This window comes from Pezoporus wallicus, unplaced genomic scaffold, assembly GCF_028554395.1.
Source record: "Pezoporus wallicus isolate ANWC-B61680 ecotype Strahan unplaced genomic scaffold, APGP_CSIRO_Pwel_v1 scaffold_6362, whole genome shotgun sequence".
NCBI lineage: Eukaryota > Metazoa > Chordata > Aves > Psittaciformes > Psittacidae > Pezoporus > Pezoporus wallicus.
The window spans coordinates 7,691,581-7,712,751 of record NW_026637663.1 but is presented as its reverse complement, the minus strand read 5'-3'; the positions used below and the strand labels follow the sequence as shown (position 1 = coordinate 7,712,751).

The 21,171-nt window shown below is 35.5% G+C and overlaps 1 protein-coding gene across 5 annotated transcripts in view; it reads right to left on the bottom strand.

The window, feature by feature from the left end:
• Window positions 1–21,171, bottom strand: part of FAM120B (family with sequence similarity 120B) — a 52,064-nt gene that overhangs the window by 15,045 nt on the left and 15,848 nt on the right. For 4 of the 5 annotated variants that reach the window (XM_057406978.1, XM_057406981.1, XM_057406977.1 and 1 more), the window contains 2 exons: window positions 16,800–16,972; window positions 12,610–12,702 (listed from right to left, as the gene is read on the bottom strand). In XM_057406978.1, the coding sequence (XP_057262961.1) occupies window positions 12,610–12,702; window positions 16,800–16,972 (266 nt within the window). The remainder of the gene's footprint in view (window positions 1–12,609; window positions 12,703–16,799; window positions 16,973–21,171) is intronic. The other variant, XM_057406980.1, reaches the window with a different exon arrangement.

The following is a 21,171-nucleotide window of genomic DNA, read 5'->3' as shown; positions in this document are numbered from 1 at the left end:
TGCAGAAGGAGACTTTGCAAGAAGGAAAGTGTTCGCTCCAGGAGCAGTTGGCAAATCTAGACCCAGAGACTGTATATCCTGCTGAAGAGATTTTACTTACAGGAAGAAAATACGTAGATCTTGTATGCAAAACATGAATTTCAAGGTCAAATTACATCTAACTATAATAATAATAATAAAAAAATCAGGATGTTAAAATACCTTTATGCTTTAAGGCAATACTACTGGTCCTCCAAGACTTTGTGGATTCACAAATGATTTTTTGATAGAGGTGTAAACTTTATCCTATGCATTTTGAAAGATGCACAACCTCCTTTCAGGAACATACTAAAAAACCCCGCAACTTCACCACTCTACAGTAGGGAGTTCAGAGGGTTCAAATTCTGTTAAAGGATTAATAGATTCTACCACAGTTGAAATGGGAGGGCAAGTATCTAAACTGTCAGCAGACACAGATGAAGGCCAGAACCATACCCACTGGCAAAGCTACCTCACTATCTTCATTTCTAGAAACCAAGGAGAAAGGTAAATATATGACAATAATTTTACAATTCTTTACTTCTGCTACTTCACACATCATCCGTACCTTGATGCACTGAACACATTCACTTTAAAACTGGTTCTCTTAGTAAGATTTTCAACAACATTCTAGGGACACACTTTATCAATGAAAAAAACTTGGATTAATAACTGTTACTTAGGTGAAAGTTGGTTTTATGCATTTTTTCCCTGTCGCCTTCTGCCTGTGGTTGAGCTGAATATTGAAGATATGACTATGACTAACATTTTGAAATACAAATTTTAAAATAATAACTTTAAAATTACATAAGGCATTTTTATCCCACTCCCCCCTTCCTCAGCTCAGCCACCCTCTGTTACAAAACACAACACTTAAGGACAGGGTATTATTTGCTAATTTCTTATTAAAATTAATAAACTGAAGAACAATAATTAAAAATCAATGGAAGCTGACCCAAGCAATAATCTGAATACTTCTCTAGTTTAACCAGTTTATTTTAAATTCATTTGAACTCAGTTAGTTTATTATCAGTATACTACTTCTTACATTACCTCCCCAAACCCACCTGTATTTTAAATGATCAAATATTTAACCATAGGCAGTTTATGCTTGAGCAATAGAGGCAGCAGGTAGATCCTATCTCAGGAACTTGTCATTAAAACAGTAAGGCTTAGCTTTGCCTGGGAGAGGTAAGACACACTGTGCTCCAAATATAAAAACTGTCAACTGATGACAACTTCACTAAAGTTAAATTCACTGTAATAGAAAGTATCAATAAAAGATTCTTTCAACCAAAATACAGACTGTTTTCTTGTATTCCAAATCTTCCTGCCTTCAGCCATTAATATAGAAACACAGAATCACAGAATGGTTTGGACTGGAAAGGATCTCAAGAACATCTAGTTCCAATCCCTCACCCCCCACCAAATTCCCGGTGTGAGTTGTCAAACGATGTTGTGCACTGGAGCTATATGCTTTGTTCTTCAGCAAAGGTAACCTAAAGTAGTGCAACGGTAGTAAGCCGAAGGACTGTTATCCTACAGAGATGGGCTGGTGAAACAGTACATTTACTTGGCATCAATCAGCTTTAAGCAATAGGCTGCTGGGAGTGTAGTACATCACCTGCTTCCTTGACCTGGCAAATTGAGTGGGGAGAAGAGCACCAGTATTTTGAAAACACAACTAAGGTTTATCCTGATAAAAGATTACAGCTTAAATTAAGCTCTTCCTGCTTAAGCAAGGTGTGTGTGAAGGAAAATGAGGATTGAAAAGAGATCCTATGAGGGCATCTGCTGCAACAGAAACTAGATAAACCAGTTTTTAAACACTTCTAAGGCTTTGCAGTAAATATTTACCAGTAAAGAACCCAACTGTTTAGTATTTATATGTTGAGGAAAGTTTATTGACTGGATTTTATCAGGAGTTTGATGTAAAATGATACCTCTCTGTGGAACAACACTGTTATTTATATTAAGCCAAAAACTCCAAAGTAGTCGTCCTAAAAAAAGCTTACAAATTTCTTTTACCTTTAGCACCCTCAAAAGTAACAACACAGAAGTACTACTGCTAACCAATCTGCAAGCAGATAAAAATCTCCTTCAGTTCTAAAAAGCCTGCTTCTCATTTCTTGTTTGGTTTTCAAAAATACCAGCCTTTATCAGAGCTCTTAATCATATCTACAATGAACCCCAGCATAAATGACATTTCTCTGATGGTAAGTGTCACCAGTTAAAAAGTTTAGTCCCTTCAGCTTATTTGTGCACAGTTATGTATTAGACACCACACTAGCACCTGCAAAAAAAGATTAAAATAACATTATCTTTCTTTCTTTAGCCACAACTGCCTGCCTCTGATCTAAATGATTACTGGGCTAATTACAGTAGATAATACATGGGATATTTACAGAACATTTGCATAAATTTTGAGCTACAGTCATCAGTCTAACATCTGACTGTAGCCCAGCCAGCAGCCATTTGTCCCTTCTATAAAACTGAATGGATTCATTAGGATTTTAATTTTTACTGTCTTAAATACATGCTTGTGTTTTTGGTGACAAACCTTTGAACCTCCTTACCCTTCTTTCATATAGATAATACTGAATTTATTTGGTAGCAAAATACATTTAATTTGTTTGGGACTCTGAAAACTCTTAAGATCACATTTTCTTTTTCATTTTTTGTTTTTCGCCAAAACATAGTTAAATGTTCTGGAATTATGAGAGGGGGAAGTACTGGTAGCTCCATCTGCCTTGCAGCTAATAAAGTTTGTCCCCGATGAAAGACAAAGTGCTAACAGACTCCTGGTATGGCTGAACCAGGAACTGATGGGCTCCTGCATATGCTGTGTCATTGGCATCTGAAATGGTTCAGTAATTATCTGATTTTTTTTCCCATGCCTGTAGCAATGTCTCCCTCTCACATGGATGCCCTAATAACATGATGACACATTAAAGGTTCCTCCTGTTAGGCAATTTAAAGTGTCTTCTCCTTATCCCCAGCTGTCTATTTAAAACAACCGGCAGTAACTTACTTCTCTCAGAGACTCCTACATCTCTGTCAAATGTGGCTGAAATTAGCCAACATATTAAGAGTTATTAGGGGACATAGAGAATAACTTCAAATGCTTGCAAAAGGTCACTTCCCTCTCTTATTACCAGTAACTTTCCATTGTAAGCCCCCAAATATCAAACTTATTCTGCTCTGTCCTGGTTTTGGCTGGGATAGAGTTAATTTTCTTAGTAGTTGGTGCAGTGCTGTATTTTTGCTTTAGTCTAAGAATAATGCTGATAACACACCGATGTTTTAGTTGTTGCTAAGTACCCTAAGTCAACAACTTTTCAATTTCCCATGCTCTGCCAGTGTTAAACTACAACATACTCCTTTACTTTCTGACACTCACTATATATATTTCTGTATTCTACTCTTCAGTGATTAGCTCCTTTACCAAAATCTTTAAAATGAGGGGCTTCATTTGCCACTACCTGCAAATTGACCATACTCCTGATTTAAAGTCCTTATCCACACCTTAGCTCAGCCCTTTCCTTCTCCTTAATTACAGGACTCATCCATGGAAAAAAGTTTTGGGAGCAAAAACCCTGCCACCAACACAACCTTGCACCAACACAACTACTCAGCAGACCATACTTGGCTACGTTTGCTAATGCAGTGTGCCCTTTCACAGCCGCAGATTATACTGGCAAATGGTAGCTGGTTAGGCGTGCCACTGCTCAGCGTGCTGCTATCTGGTGGACTATCTTGTGGACATTTTTTATAGCGTACCATGAAACCACTGCTGTGGAATAAGACATCATTATGACTATAAAGAAATTTTGATAGATGGGAGTTCATTACTAAAACTGTCCAAGGTTTAATTAAGCAAGCTTAAAAATGAGGTTTTTTTCCTCCCCAGAATCAGAGTAGCTGTTCAAGATCTATATAATTGTCCTAATGTATGACCATTCCCTTTCTCAAGCTGTTTTGAGTATATACTTTTTAAGAGCCTGATCCAGCGAACCTCAGCAGAACTACATTAGGCAAAATTTAATATATCTGAACCTTCCAGAAACATTATGATGACTGTTACTGATGTCATGGCTGGTATATTATCATGGCTCTTCAAATAAAACCATCATTGTGTGAAGATGGTTAGCACAGAGAAATCCAGGAGAACAAATACTGTTTGCAATATAGGCTTTGTTGTTTGTTGGTTTTGGTTTTCCTTCTCAGGTTTCTTTGTACTGCAAAGCAGCTGCACAATAAGATTGTTGATACTACAGTTCACCTTTTGAAGTGATATGGTCCAAGGTAAACAGTTTTGGCTAAGCAGTTTTCTAGCTGTTAAGTCCACAAGTTGAGGAAGAAAAGAACCAGTCTGCTTCTATTTCACAACAATCTCGAGTTCCAAGACAAATCAAACATGAATCAATAAAGTAGTAACACAGATGACCTATGAAAAGAACTGCCAACCTGCAATCTGTGATCAGGTATGTTCAAGACACAAACAACTGATCTGTAATTAGGTTGTGAGAGTACCACTTGCAAGATACCTATTTCTTTTGGAAGGGAAAACTGCCATACTTGAAAGCTGCTATCTTTTGGCATAAGAACATCAACTCTATGTTATCGTTCAGATGAACACATACAGTGAAATCAGAGAATCCCTGTTTGGTGCACACAGCTATTACATACAGATGGTTTTCTGAGCCATTCAAGAACTAACTACAAATAAAGGTTTTAAAGAAAATATCATTACTTATGTGTAATATTCTACATTTCCTTGTATCAGCACTCTATCAGAGCAAATTGATACAAACAGGGAATTGGTATATGTGAGAGTAACAGCCATTTTTAAAGGTGTACTTAAAATGAAGAATGCTGTTTAAAAGAAAATGCACGCTCTGTAATCAGCCAAACTTTGGGATGGCAGCACTTAAGCCAGCGCTGGACTCTGCAGGCACTTTGCTGATGAAACAAGCATTTACTGACATTGCAGCCCCAGGAACTGATCCACAGCCATTTTAAAACAAAAGGTACCCATTTTTTTTTTTTTTTTTTTTGGCACAAGATGCTGTGCCAAAACAAACTTCCTGCAGAACCACTGCGCATTTAGTCTCCTATAATAGAAAAAAATTGCTTGCCATTGTTGCTAGACCAAAGCATGCCTCTGTTGTATTGCGCTTCAGGGTACAAATACAACATACAACAATTCCATAATTTTGCTAAAAAGTAAGTAACACTGAGAAGACTGAGGGATGGTTTTACAAAAGTGTATTGGCACAGCCCTGTTTTTACGAGATTCAGTAGCAAAGCTCTCACTGACTTTAGTAGGAATTTATGGGACTTCAGTCCTAGCATAGAATGTTTTCTGCCAAGATGTATTTTTGTGTCTTATATGCAGAAAGTAAATAGAAAACTACTGATAAATAGGAAATTATACTTAGGTATTCATTAACTGCCTTTACTAAAACCAATACACACATAACTTTCTATTTGGCAAAGAACTGAATGTCTCTTCTTTTATCTATCAGGGAATATATAGCAGCCTAGCTAAATGTAATATACCTTTCTTGTTAATGTGCTTATGCTTCCTACATGTGCCTGTGCTGGAGTGACAATAAACAATCTGATTAGATTCCTAAACAATTAACTAAATGTCCCCATAAATCATTAATTATTCTTTTTGAAATAACACACAACCACCTTTACACAGCTAGTGTTTATCATCCCTGTGTTTTGTTTCCAACACTGGGATAGGATTGTCTTAATGGGCAATGATGTCTTGAGGTGCTAAGATATAATGCTGGTAGGAGATGTTACAATGTACATGTACCACTTTCCTCCTAACACAGTTCCATTTCTTTATAAAAAGCTACTTTAACTACATCTCAGCTATTGTTCAGTGAATGTCAAATGAAATAATCCAAAAAAAAGAGGTGAAGGGGAAGAAAATATGCACGTGACATCAATATTAATGTTAAGAATGTATAAAAAAAAATTACATTTATACAGCACTTTTTGCTACAGAACTTCTATTATTGCAAGTACTGGTGCATGAGTGTTACAAGTAAGAACTAACACACAACGAAGAACTGAACAGTTTGACCAAAGCCACAAAGAAAGCAACAAATAGGAACTGGACACCATTTTGACTTTTAACCCCTGGACAATGATAACGTCAGTCAAGAATACACTTGAAAAGAAAGAGAACTAATCAGTTCTTAGTCAGCCTGGCTGTTTCTCATATCTTCTAGATGAACATTTCTACTATGGCAATTTGAAAAATTCCTGTACATTCTACAAAGCACTGTAATCATATGCCTAAAGGCTTGTTTTATCTTCTTTCTCCATCCACCTATAAATGGCTCATTAGGTCATTTCAGAAACCATTTTTGCTTCTCTGAAGTTACACATAGCCATCTGCTTCTCCAGGGAAAGTCAAGACAGATGTGCAGCTCACATTCCTGCTCAGGCGTGACAGGGGCACAGAGGCAGGTGCAGGCAGCCCTGAGCAGATGACAGGCAGGTGCATGCGTGCCTCCGCTTCCTGATGGCATGCTCCCTTCCCCGCTCTGGCTCCAGCCCCTGCACGTCGCCTGCCCTGTGGGGATACAGGTCACCCCTTAAATTTAATGGAGAGCAACCCCACCTACACCATGCAAACACCACCTCCAACCATCAGGTACTGCTTGATTCTTCTAACATACAATACGCAAGGAATTGAAAACTACTTATCTCAGGAGTAAACACACACTTTGACCAACACAAACTTGGCAGGAAAATGTCAGCTGATACCAGAAATTATTCTTATTTTTCCTCTCTATAATAAGTGATCTCTGATTTTTTCAAAGCTGTCAGTTTGCTTAACATTTTGGGAGCACTTTATTATCCTCACTATTAAATAATTATGTTTCATTTCCTGCAATATTATTATGTATGGATTAAAAATTAACAGTAATTTTGTTACCTTAAATTCCAGTGTCTTTTACCTGAAACGTCCTGAAAAATTCTTTATGCTATATAAACTGTAAAAGTGTTTATAACTGAAACACTGCTGGTATTTCCTTGTTGAAACCTTGTTAATAATGAGCTACAGGGTAGTAAAAGGGGAAACTCACAAAAAAGCAGAGCAAATTTACACAATTATTGAGGGAAAATGCAACATCATCCTCCACAAAAGGAATAGAAATCCTCTCTTTTAAGGCTCTTGCTCAAACTCTTGCCCAAAATTTTTGCCATAAGCAAACTGAATCCAACTAAATGAATGCATTTTTCTCAGAAAGCAAACGAGCTGATCTAGTCATGCTGGGGTTTGTATTTGTGTCAGTGACACATAACAAAATTCATAGAGTTATGTGAATCCTGATGCCAGAGTATATGTCAACTGTAAAAAATGTTCAGGGAAATACACTGTAACAATACCAATAAATATACCAAATTTGGTAAAGACAAAAATGGGGGAGAATGGGGCAGAACAGCAATTTTGTCTGGAAGTTGAATATGTAAGCCTAAAAAATAGTTTTTATATATTTACGAACCAATGACAGCAAAGGAACAGTTGTCCATGCAACAAGACCAAGAAAACTTGGATTTCTTCAGAACTTCAAAAGATGCTTATGAAAATAGCCACAAATGTAGAGATGGGACTTTCAGCAGTGCTGTAAGCAGTGAGTAACTTCAGCTCCTAAGATATAATTGCATTTGCACTGATTTTTGATCCCTGACATTTCCAACACTCTGCCAGTTACAATCTCACCTGTCATTTTAAAAACACCTTTCACAGATGCAGATGTTGTGGGATTACAGATCCTGACTTAATAAAGCATTGACAATGCACCTGAATTCCACTTTAGTTAATACTAATGTACATCACAGAAGCAGGTCTTAAGTATGTAAGAGAGGTTTATCTGTGAGATCTTTACAATATTCTTACCTGTAATTTCTGTTTTACCCAGTCCAATTAGACTTTAAGCAAATATTTATTAGGAAACAGTCACACAGACACAATAAACACACTCCCTGGGGAAGAAAGGATTTTTATTTTTTTTACGCAATTATATTTTGAAAAATACAGATAACTCACAAAGGCTGTTTGGAGTCTGTCTTAAAAGTATCCCATCTAACAGTGTTGACAAACTTATCTTGGCTATCTTATCTAGGTCAGAAGACTGAAATTCTGGAATGTTCAGAATCTGGGTATTATTTACATTTTTCTGTCCACAAGGCAAGGAATAAAGGATATCAAGTTTAAAAATACAGAATAGATTTAGCAGAATCTTTCTGAAATTTGAGGGACCCAAACCAAGATACCCACACACTGCTCTAAAACGTTGTGCTTTATTACATGAATGCAGCTAAGTATCCCTCAGAAAAATATTCAGAGAAAAAAATCTTGTGCAATATTAGTATAATGCTACTACCAAGCTAATTTTGCTTCCATGGCATTGTACAATGCAAAAGAGTTGAATATCCCATGGAACTACAACTCTTGGTAAAGCTATTTCTGCCCATCAAACTATTTAACTAGCTTGCTGAGTATTTGTTCTATTATTATCATTCCAAAAGCTAGGGGAGATTTAGGTTAGATATAAGGAAGAAGTTCCTTACTGTGAGAGTGGTGAGGCACTGGAACAGGTTGCCCAAAGAGGCTGTGAATGTTCGATCCCTGGGAGTGTTCAAGGCTAGGTTGGATGGGGCTTTGAGCAACATGTTCTAGTGGAAGGTGTCCCTGACCATGGCTGAAGGGATGGAAATGGATGATCTTAAGGAAAGGACGATCCTTTCCAACCCATGCTATGATTTTATGATTTTATGATTCTAAGTAATACTTAACACGTATTTTGTGCAATCAAATTGCAAAGACTCTCTGGAGCTTACCATTTAAGATCTAAAATGACTGCTCATCTTGCATCAGTAATACTTTTTAAATAACTGAAGGCATTTGAAAACTTGAAGGAATACACTTCAGTGCTTGACTTATACCGCATATATGGCCAAACTGTTCCTTTTACAAGTGGCACAAAAGATGCAATTACTCCAAAGCAGATATTCTGGCATAACTGGATTTTTTATTTTTATTTTTTATAGCAAAGCTATAAAGAGCTTGCAAATGCCATAAATTCCAGCAGTGATATTTATGTCCAACCATGCATCTGCTGTTAACTTTTGAGTTCATATTCTCTGACATACATTTTACTTTTAAAAGCATTTAATTGGACCCAAATTTCATCTACCAATTTCCAGGTATATTTCCTTTTTAACGGAATCTTTCCATCTCATCTTTGGCCACGACTTTCAGAAAAGATGTGACTCACAGCTTTGCACCTCCAATACAATTTTCTCCTATATTCATGTATTTAGAAAAACCTTAGAAAAAATGTTCTTGTGTTTATAAGTCATTATGGTCTGTCCTGTTTGGCCAGTATTTTACATTCATTACAGGTAAAGATGATCTATAATCGCACTTGTAAACAACCAGGGCCAGCACAGTACAAGAAACACGACTGCAAGCGTGACTGCTGGTGTCTCTGTTCTTCAACAATGGCCTCAAAGTTAGACTGATGGCTCTCTGGGCTTTTTGCCAGCACCACACACCAATTTAAAATAGGAGGGAAATAGGCAACCTGGGGTCTAAAATTTCATTCTGACCTTATGTATAAGCTCTATGGGAGGCCTGGGCAAAGCAGAATGTTAATCTACCATACAAGGGAGGCACAGGGCAACCCGGGGGGAAAAAATACATTTTGGTATTTCGAAACCGTCAGTCTTGAAAACTAATCAAATCTTCATGTATATACATTATGTTATTGTCAGAAAATACTATTTAATGTGAATTTTAGTTGTATGTCCACAGCCCACTTTCTTTCAGCATGATTTAAACTACGGATTTTTCTGGCTTCAACTCACTTTATTCAAACCATGAACATTTAAGTTTCATAAATTTGCAGGTTTATTGATCTCATTAACTATGAAATATGGATACTACATCAGAAAGTAGATTTGAAAGTGAGGATGAAGAGAACTGTTCAGCCTTATCAGGAGAACAGGCTTTATTCACATTTTCTCTCATACTTCACAGTGGAAGCTTGGCTTTCTTTTGCTAAAACATATTTGCTAATGGATTCCTTTGTAGGAACAGAACAACTTTTTTATCAAATCAATGTTCTTCACAGAACTGTCTACAAGGAGTAAACATTTTTTCCTACATTTAAAATAATAATGCAGTGTTAAGTCCAAAACTGCAAATGAGTAAGCATACACTGAAAATTTTGCAGATGCTTACTAAGTTTAACATAACTTCCATGAAAGCTCAGTTATTAAGTTTTAGGGATCAAGTTTAACTTCTCAGTGGAGAATAACACGTATGGTAAACAGACTATTCCTCTATTTTCCTACTATAGAACTAATATACTAATCAGATATGTGTTAGTGTAATTAACTGCACTTGGATCCTTCAATTTTAAACACAAGTAAATAGAAAATTAAGCTGTTAAATACCTACTGGTACCATATTTACTAATTATTAAAATAATTTAACAGCATAACTCAATTTTATAAAACTACCAAATAAACATAGTAATAAATAAAACCAGTTAAAGCTATTCTGGGATGGAATCATAAAAATGAGATGCTTGAATTACAGTGCTCAGAAAGCTTGCTTTACTGATCATTATTTTTAGAATATTTATATATATTATTCTATTAGTTTAATCTCTGGCCTTTCGAAAACAAATTTCAAAGGACATTATCAACTTCATCTCCACACATTTCAGAAGCACAGAAACAAGAAATAAACCACTTTTTACTCTTCTTGTGAAGTGAGATTAACCTCATATGAATCTTCAACTTAATCCAGGTGCTACCACAAAATTATAGGTGACATATATAAAGAAAAAGAAGTATTTTTATGACAATTAATACAATGTAACATCTTCTCTTAATATAGCTCGACAAGCCAGAGATACACAACCAACTGAGAAACAGCAACTATTCTCCTCTGGGACATCCAGGTCACCAAAACACAGAAAGCGAGGTTAATCTGAAAGCAATGGGGGAAAGTTCTGAAAGTGTTATGCCCTATTCACAATCTGGGAAACTTACAAAATTTGTGAACAGCTTTGAATTAGCAGAATGACTGCTGATAAGCAGTATACACGGATTAATATTATGTGTTCAGATACAACACTCAGATTTATAATTTCATAGAACCACAACACAAATGAATCATGCAAAGACATCTAATTCAAACAGAATAAACTTCCAAGCACTTCAAACATTTACAAAATAGTATCTGTGAGTGCACTTATAAACAAATTGTTTCAACACTTCCTGCTTATTCTTGCCTTCCTTTATGCTTTTACTGAATGACTATCATTACAGACTTGATAAAATGATGATATACTCAATGTTTAGTGCAACACTGTGCAATAATGTCTTCAACAGAAATAAATCTTACATTTTTGCTGTTTTCCATATTGCTTTCAACTCATTTCTTCTTTTTTGTTACACAGACCTAATACTTGATCAGCTGTAGAATAAATTTGTGATCAATTCTGAAAAAATTCATAGGAGACTGGACTTTGTCTGTTATAATGCCCCAAATAACGAAATGGGAATCAGACTGGTTTTGTTATTTTGGTTCCTGTGCCCTAGAAACGAATTGATAGTAATGGGAGTGGTTGGGTTACCAACCACAATCAACAAAAATCAACAAAAAGTACAATCAACAAAAAGCACTTTTACAACTCTTAACATAGACTCTTCAAAGTAACAGAGAACTTACTGGAAAGCTGACGAAGATTTTCAGAGTGAAAATGTGTTAAGGTTCCAACCATTTCTAACCCTTTCCCCCTTACTTTTAAGTACGCCTACAACTCAAACAGCCATTGACATGTGCACTCTGTGCTGTAAGCTGCTAATACTTTGAATACAATTGAAAATACTCTTGTATAATTAGATATGCAACAACAACTATTTAGATGTTTCTACTGCAATAACCCACTAGGAACCTGTTTTTCCACGTATGGATTCAAGAAGACAGAAAATGAAAAAAAGAACCAGATTGCAGAAAGTATATAAAAATATTAAAAAGAACTCCTGAAAAATTATGGAATAGTGTGATACAAAAGATATTCACTACATTAGGCTACATTAGGTAACGACATTTTTTTTGCTTTAGTTTCTGTTATGTTTATGTTCTCCCACAAGTAGTAGTACTAAACCTTATGTGATACAGTGATTTTCATACAAATTATGTCCCAAACACTATCCTCAAGAAAAAAAGAATGAAGCAATGGTGCACGACAGGATTCACCATTACAAATTTTCCATCAGCTGGAAGTCTGGAAGCCAAGTCAGGAAAAAATCTGAGAGGACTGCAATCACCAGACAATGTCATTTGTAGTTTACTTTTTTTATCTGATCAACAAATGTAAGTATTCATATGAACTGTAGCACATTAAAAGCCTACATATTTACCACGACACCGAGTTCTTGTATCTGAAAAAAACTTAGTGTAGAAGAACTTCCCCCCCAGATATTTATCGCACAGTTACCATTAACATTTTTTTGCTATTCAATTAATCCAGTCCATACCTGCAAACTTGCCAGTTCAGCAGCTGACTTCCCTTTGAGGCAGAGAACGAGTGCCACAAATGCATTTAAGTCCTCCATAGAGAGGCTACTGACCTAAAACAGATGAAAAAATAACACATTATCTGAAAGCTCTGAAGAGGAACTTTCTGAAAATCAACTCCTCTTGCTCAAGCACATCAAATATAAATCAACAACCTCATGAAATTATGACCACCATGAATACATCATCTAAGAAGACACTTAAATGGAACAAAATACTTTCACAACTTGAACAAAGCACATACCCCAATACCTGTGTAAAGTGCGTACACATGGACTGCCACTCAGCAAACAAAATGCCCACCTTCGTGTATTCCCTTCTCTTCCCTTGGAGTTTCTTAATGACAAGAAATTTCTTCATCTCCATAACACTAAGCATAGTTAAAAAAATATAAATTTCTTTATAATCAAGACTCAGAATGAAAACCACCTCAGTGAACCACAGACGCGACCACCCTTAGGATTTTTTTCAAAGGTTTACGTGGTTATCTGTTGGAACCTTTAAAATAATCTAAAATATTTCACTTACCCACTTTAAGCTAAATTTTAAAATATAAAAAAATCATATTTGGATTCATTTAAGGTTTTAGGCTGCATACTTAAGCTGGAAGAAGTCAAAACTATAAGAAAACTAAACCTAAAATGTTCAAGGGGAAAAACATGAGGAAAAATCCTAACTTTGCATTAACAGTTCGCTCTAATACTTCTATAAGAAAAAGGAGAATGGAGGCATTTACTGTTGTGAAAAAGTAGTCTGAGATTCTACAGAGGTACATTATCAACTCAGGAGAAAGACAGTGCCTCTAGACCAGCTGGGCTGATTCCCTGAGATTACCAGTCCATTTCTGATCATTTGCTTCCTCTACCAAGAACACTATAGATAATACATGTGCACCAGGACCAAAGATCTGTTACAAATGTTGAGGCTATAAAGAGGTCTCTAAGTGAGATCCATAAAGCATTACAATTCTTTTATCAGCTGGAACTTGAGGGAAGGTTTCTGTTGCAAAGTGCATAAATGTGCATTGTGGGCTTACAGTAGTTAAAAGGTTGCCTAAAACTCTGCACTTACTTTATTTTTGGGGAATGTTATGTACATCCCATTTCAAACTGGTAAGAGTTTCTATTGAGGCTATTAAAAATCAAAAAGTGACAGAAAAAAATGAAGGGGATAAAGAAAAATTTAGATCAGTAGGAAAAGAAAAAAAGAAACCCCACAAGAAACCCAAAACCAAACAACAACAAAACAAACAAGAAAGCCCCAAACAATAAGCAGACATCTAGAATCACTTTGTTTAGGAACAGTGACCCATTCTTTCCTGCTGAAGATAAAAATTATTTGGCCATTACTGAGAATTCTTTTTTAAATCATACCTTGCTGCTTGTTCTACTGTAAAATACTTTCCCTTCTACAACGCTGTTAAAATTTGCATCAAGCACACCAATGTGAGTGGTATCAGAAAAACTTCAAGCATTCTAAATGCTTCTTGGTATTCATTAACTCCACCAGGCTGCTAAGATCTGATAATGGCCCTACTTTACCCTGTATTTTAAGTCAGATGTCACCTTTGTGTAGATGGCAACAAGAGAGGTTTACTAAACCTGTACATTGTATGCATTGCAATAACAGAAAAAGTGACTTTCCTCACAAAACAACCCTTAATACTTGTACAATTGTGTCCTAAGAAAAATAAGTCCAAGACTGCTTGCAAGTACAACAGCAAGGAAATGCCTCTAACAGAGCAGATAAGCCAAAAGACTTACAAATACCAAAACACTTCTTTTGAGAAATATTTTATTCAGTCACCAAGGTGGGTGGGTTGTCGTAGTTCCAGTGTCAGATTTCTTCCAAAACTGCAAGAGCTTGAAAGAAAAATTTCCCCTTTCTTTGCAGGCTCCACAGTTTGGTATTTGAATGAATGAATTTCAACAACTTTAAAGATAGACCTATTATTTTGTAATTTTTTCACTATTTCTGTTCTTAATTTGGAGGATATTTGAAAAGAACCCTCATGGAAAAGATTACTCTTCAAAATGACACTTTCTTTACATTGCTAAGATTTGTTTATTTCACATTTTTTTATTGTTTGGAAAAAAACCCAAACTTGCATCTTAAGTTTTCATTAAATACTTGCACATGAATTTTGAGGAAGCCAGATGGGTAGGTCAGTATGCTGGCTCCTGCAAAACTCAGATTAGATGATAAGTAATGACATTTTTAAGAAGTATACTTCTCTCTTACATGAGCTGAAGGAAATAATGTTAGCCTGCTTCAAGGCAACCTTCAGTTGCTCATCTTAAATCACCTTTGGGGTAAAATTCTGCCCTCCTTCTCTAATATAAATGTAAGGCTAAAGTGTTAAGTAAAGACAAGAATTAGGCCACAGTTAGACAAGCACTGTTTTCTTAGCTATAAAACAAATGGAAGCAGTATGGCTAGCTTGAAACGTGGATGCTGGCACGCTTGCTCTCACATTTTCCTCTTAAACACCCAAGAAAACAAATGGACAACTAAGCAACACATGAAACAACTCATCAGTGAGAAACAGTTTAATCCAAATCAGTTCCCTAGTCTGGTTCACAAGGTAGATGGTATCAGTGAAATTCAGAGGGCAGAAGAGACTCAGGAAAATGGAACAGGTGTTGAGAAGCTGGCAATGCCATGAAAAATATTCCATGAAACTAAGTCCATTGCATGTCCTCTGCTATTGCTATTGCTAAGTCCTCTGCTATTATTCTTACTGAAAATATCAGCTGCAAAACTGTTTTCATCTTTGTTTTTAGCATTCATCATTGAAATACTAAGTTCCGAAAACCAAATCCCTAACAAGCGTTTTTTTTTCCACTTTATTAATTTTGCTGTGATCAAGGCTCAGTAAATCCACATTTCTGTAGGTGTTCTATCCTGTTACTCTTCTTCTTAATCCCACTAAAGAAACCCCTCCAAAATAATTTAGCAATCATACTATGAAAGGTTATACAGGATATCACAATAAATAAATGAAAGATTGAAAACAGATAAATGAAACTATGGTTTCATATCCAAATACAAAAAACACTTAAGAGGAATTTAAAAGCTTAGTATATGATACATATCTTGCTGAATTGAAACTGCAAGCCATGAAATTATGTTTAATAAATTTTATCTTTAAAAAACTTTCCATTTATATTCTGCTATGTAAAAAATAATAATTAATAAAAAAGAGCTATATAGATAATTTGTATAGTTCCCATACATACTTCCTCAATGCATCGACTTTGAGCAAACTTGTAAAAAGGAAGAAGAAAGGAAAAGGCAGGGAGAACTTGTCGTCATGCAACATATACCAGTATAAATCTGTTATTGAGGGAAGCAAAGTCTAAGAGAAAAACAAACCGAAAGACAAAATGCAGTGCAGTGTAAGGAAAAGTACAACAGAGCTTATCAGATTTGATAAAGGCATTATAATTTCCTCATCCTCAAAGAGGAAAATCTTGTGAGATCAACACTTGAAAAGTGGCAAGTACAGACAATATATTAAATACCTAAGAGAAATGTAAATAATGAAGCAATATTTTATTTCACCTAGTGTTCCTTTATGTTACAATTAAGGTAGTCTGCAGGCTGGCAAATGCTTGGAATTAGAACTGCTACCTAATGATCACCTATTACTCAGAATTTAATGAGAAGAGCCATATCCTCAATTCTGGCTTGAAACTGAGTAGATTGGCAAGATGGTGTGAAAAAGTAGTGACAGCTGACTAAATATTTATATAGTCTGTTGGCACAGACTGCATAGTCACCTGAGGGAATGTCTTCTTTGGTTGACACAAAGGAAACACAAAAAGAGAAGCTTTAATTTACAAATAGGACCACAAACGCAGGGGAAATCCCTCAGTTTATACTCTTTGTTAAACTGCCCAAGGGGCTTTGTCATGGGCATGTGGAAGTTATGATTAGCTACTAAAAAACACAAGTGTTTCTTGAACAGGATGACACATGTTAAATGAAGTAATTAAAAATACTGTAATGCAGTATTATTATACTTGAGCATCTATGCCTATGGTAAAGATTAAGAGAAAAATCCAGCACAGACTAGCAAGAAACAATTCATTAGTCAATCACAACTATCAGGGATGACAGCTGAAGAAAAAGCAACTGTCCCAGTTACCTGCATCATAAGATAGACCAGCAAGCAACAGAATGCTGCAACAGGTGCTTCTAGACCTTGGAGATATTCCATCCCATCGTGAAGGTGAAAGCATGCCAGAAATGTACTATATCGCTGCTTTTCCACATCAGGTCCTTTGGCAAACCACAGTGTTTTCAAATTAGGTGTTCCACCTACAAAAGAAATCCATTATTCTATCTTGGCAGCAACAAGATAAAACATGCCTACCTCATTACAATCTGAAAGGAAACAACTGATCTGCTCTTGGCACTTGCAACGACAGAATTGAAAATGAAATGTATTTGACAAAACTTGGCATTTGTGGAGAAAAAAAAAAAAAAAGGCCTGTAATTTAAACAAGTTGTATTGAATACAGGCATGTTTAAGCAGAGTGGGCTGAATTCAATTGTTACAAAGATGCAGACAACTTTGAGACAGCAGGCAAAAAGTCTGCCCACAAGTGTACTCTTTCCTTGGGGGTTCACAGCATTAAATAAGGTTAGGTTCATCATAAAACAGCGATTCAGCAAAAACCCGACAAAAACGACCATACGTTTCTTCTCTCTTTCTCTCTCAGGGGTCCTTGAGGATCCTCACACTGCTTCCCTAATAACCACCTGTTTTAATGAACAACTGGTCACCTACGGCATTTGCTGGCAAATACATCCTACACAAAACACTGTGCTTGTACGGCTCCTCTGCAGTAGGTTTCAGTTTGGGAATAGAAAACAAGGCTCTCTGGTATTTTGCACTCCCTAGGCTACTGCATAAAACACTGCTGCAAACACACACAGAAGAATTGCCATCAGTTATGTACAACATATCTTCCAGACTTCCTATAGTATTATTCACAGTGGTCTCTAAATCCTTAATATTTATCCCATGTTGCCATCCCCAACTTGTGAACAAATGTAAAATTTGCTCCCCATTTAAATTACATTTAATCCATTATGAAAATAAACACTAATGCACGTGAATTAACAGAACAGCTAACTATTTATGCCTAAGAATCCCAATTAAAGACAGAATCCTCCCATAAAATACTGCTGCTTCTGTAGTTTAATAAAATGAGGTGTGAATTTTAAGTGTGGACTAATTAAGCTACATTTGGTAACACCTTTTCCTTTTTTGTGTGACAGGCAGCAGCTGTAGCCCAGTTAGGAACACTTGGTGATAATAAATGGTTAAAGTGACAAGGTGCTGAAATCTACATAGACAATGTTTATTTAGCCAAGAAAGCCCATTAACCAAATGGTACTAATTCTTTGGAGAGGGGAAAACTAGAAGATAGGATTTTCTTTTTTCATCCCCGTGATGGATGCTTCCTTTACTATTTTTAAGTCTAACTCTCTCATCAAAAGTTTTTACCATGTAAAAAACCACCATCACACAACTGTAAGAGATTCAAACATTCTTTTATAGGGAGATATATATATATATTATGAAAAAATACGAGTTGCTTGATTTTAGTTCGAAATACAGGTCAGTGATAACATAAATATTGGCAGTGAGTGGTCCAGTACAGACAGCACAGTAAGACTCAGATTACTGGTTTTGATACTGGTAATTGCTGCTTTAATAAAAGAAAAGCAGAGACTGATTCCCAAGAAGAAAAGTAAACATAACATGCATAAAAGCAGAGCAAAGCCAACTTTTCCTATCAAGGCTAAGCAACTTTAATGTGTGAAACAATTTTTATATATGTAAACTCATTTAGTTGTGATGGTTTCTGCTTTCTAGAAGCTTCCCAATCAGCTGCATATGAAAAGATATGCCAAGAGCCAGTTAAAGGAAAGTACTTTTTCCATCTGTACAGCTGTTTCTTTAAATGACCTGCATCCAGGCGTATACCTAATAATAGATCTCTTTTTTCAGAATAAAACCATGAACCACATCAATAATCAACATTACATATCTATGTAGAGAGAGCTCAACAAAAAATTCAAGACATCTCTTCTATAAACAGTTTCTTACTCTTTCAGGAACAACATCTACTTGCTCCTGGGAAAAAGAGGTACTGTTGAATTATGAGTTATTTACTCTGGAAAAGAAGACTTAACACAATCTCCTCTTGGAACATACCAACCAAAAGTGTTTTTCTGAAAGGATTTCTTCTACAAGTAATTAAATTTCATGTAATAACTAAGATCAATCCATTATATTAACCCTTAAATGAAAGTAAAACAAAGAAACAATTACACTGTTAAATGACTCTCCCATCACTGCGTCAACAAGAGACCTACAGTAGTCCTCAAAAACTGTTCTCTGCTTTAGTTCCCTCATCATACACTTTACAGCAATTAGAAAATTGCTGAGAGAAATTTACTTTACTAAATTAACCTAAAAAAAGAAACCAAACTAAGCACCAAAAGGGAAACAGAATTAAACATACTAGATATTTATAATTGATACACCCTTACTGTAAAGGTCAATCATGAGAAAATTATCCTTCCTACTGGGGTTGTAGAAACCACACGTTCCTATGAATTACAGAGAGAACCTCAAACACTGCATATGCTTATGGTCATTATCAACATGCATAAAACTGTGAAAACTGTATTCAGTACTATGTAAACTGTAGTCCTTGGGAACTCCAAGAAGAACAGCATCACAAAAACCTCCATTGGAAATCAACAGATATTATTTGCCTAAAAACAAAAACGGATAACCAGCAAGTTAAAAGAAAAAAACATTATTTTTTTTCCCCATTTTCCTTTTTACTCACATTTAGAGACACTGTCATATAGAAAGCATCATGATAACATGAGCACTTCAAGGGAATACATAAATATTTCATTTGTTTGAGCCTCAATTACTGATTTATGAATATGCAATGCATGCAAAAGTTGTGGAATGCATTAATACCAGGATATTATTGAACTCAAGGCTTACACAAAGGGGATCCTCACATGTATACCAACTTATGTCATCATTGTGTACATAGATATAAAAGTATAATATCAACTATTTATGCGTAGTTAAAATAATGACTATTGAAATTCCATTTTATAACACCAGGAACAGAACTTTTATATTTCATTGCTTTACAAATTCATGTAAATACTGAGCAATAAAAATAAGTTTATAAAAATGTACTTGCTAGGAACACTGAACCTTAACTTGCTAACAATTGTGGCTAGTTTTAAAGATGCCATAAACTCAAATGCCAATTAAATCTGACCTTTAAAGAAGTATTTCAGAAACTGCATTTTGAACATAAGCATATTCATGACATATTCCTGTAAGACGCAATGATTAAAATAGTGAATGTACATCCAAAGTCCTGTGGTATGAAGCTACAACATCCTACACATTTTCAGAAATAAAATGAAAACCAGAATTCACACAATTCCAGTAAATACTTTAAAACTTTTTCTGTTCCATATAAACTGCACATGTAACAAATAGATCTGCTATGTTCACAACATATGGATGTTGAACAGTATTTTCTTGGCTCATAGGCCTTCTAAGAAATTTCACTTCTCAGAGACTTTTTTATCATTTACGTGCTGCTCTGTCAATGTGTGGGAAGCATAACAATCACATTCATTCAACTGAAAAGAAACATTCTGGAAGAGAAGAACAGAGAGAAGGCAAGCAAGCATAGATGCCAGTTCAGAAGACTGTCTCTCCAGAAAAATAATATATACATAATACACACTGTATTTTAAATATATTTTATTATCTTACAGCCTTTAGGATTCGATATTTCATTTTTAAGAAAAGCTAACATTGAATCTATTGCCCACAAGCTTTTCAGATGGAAGACAGTTCTGCCGGTTTATATACACACAAACACACACACACACACACACAAAATCAGTGGGAATTCTACTTTTCTGGGTTTTTTTTACATCAATGCAAAATATAAGATAGTTATGGTTATGTGCACTGCAGTTTGAAGTTCAGATCAAATATTCTTTCTTCAGACTTTTAAATCTAAATCAAATTGAATAGTCAGGATTTCCCATGTATTCTCAGCACATTTGTGAAGTAGTTGCAACGATGAGGTTATATTTTCCCCAAAAGATAAAGCAGAGCCTTCCCAGATTAATTGCATCTGTGACTTTTTAAATAGTTTCTGGTAAGGTTTTTCCTCTTTTTGAGTAACCTGATCTTGATTGACAGCTTTGAACTCTAACTTCCTATAACAACTTCTTTAAATTTAGCTCTTAATATGATCCCTGTCTGAAAAATCTGATGTGCTGTTGAGAACCTTATTTGGTGAACTAGAAAGTCCTGCTGTGGAAAATAAAAGATGCATGAGTGAATGTAAGGCATACTAATATGGACTGTAAAAATTTTAGAAAAATATTTGTGCACTGAAGGAATGACAACAGAGCACTAAAAATAAACACTACAAGTCCTCCTC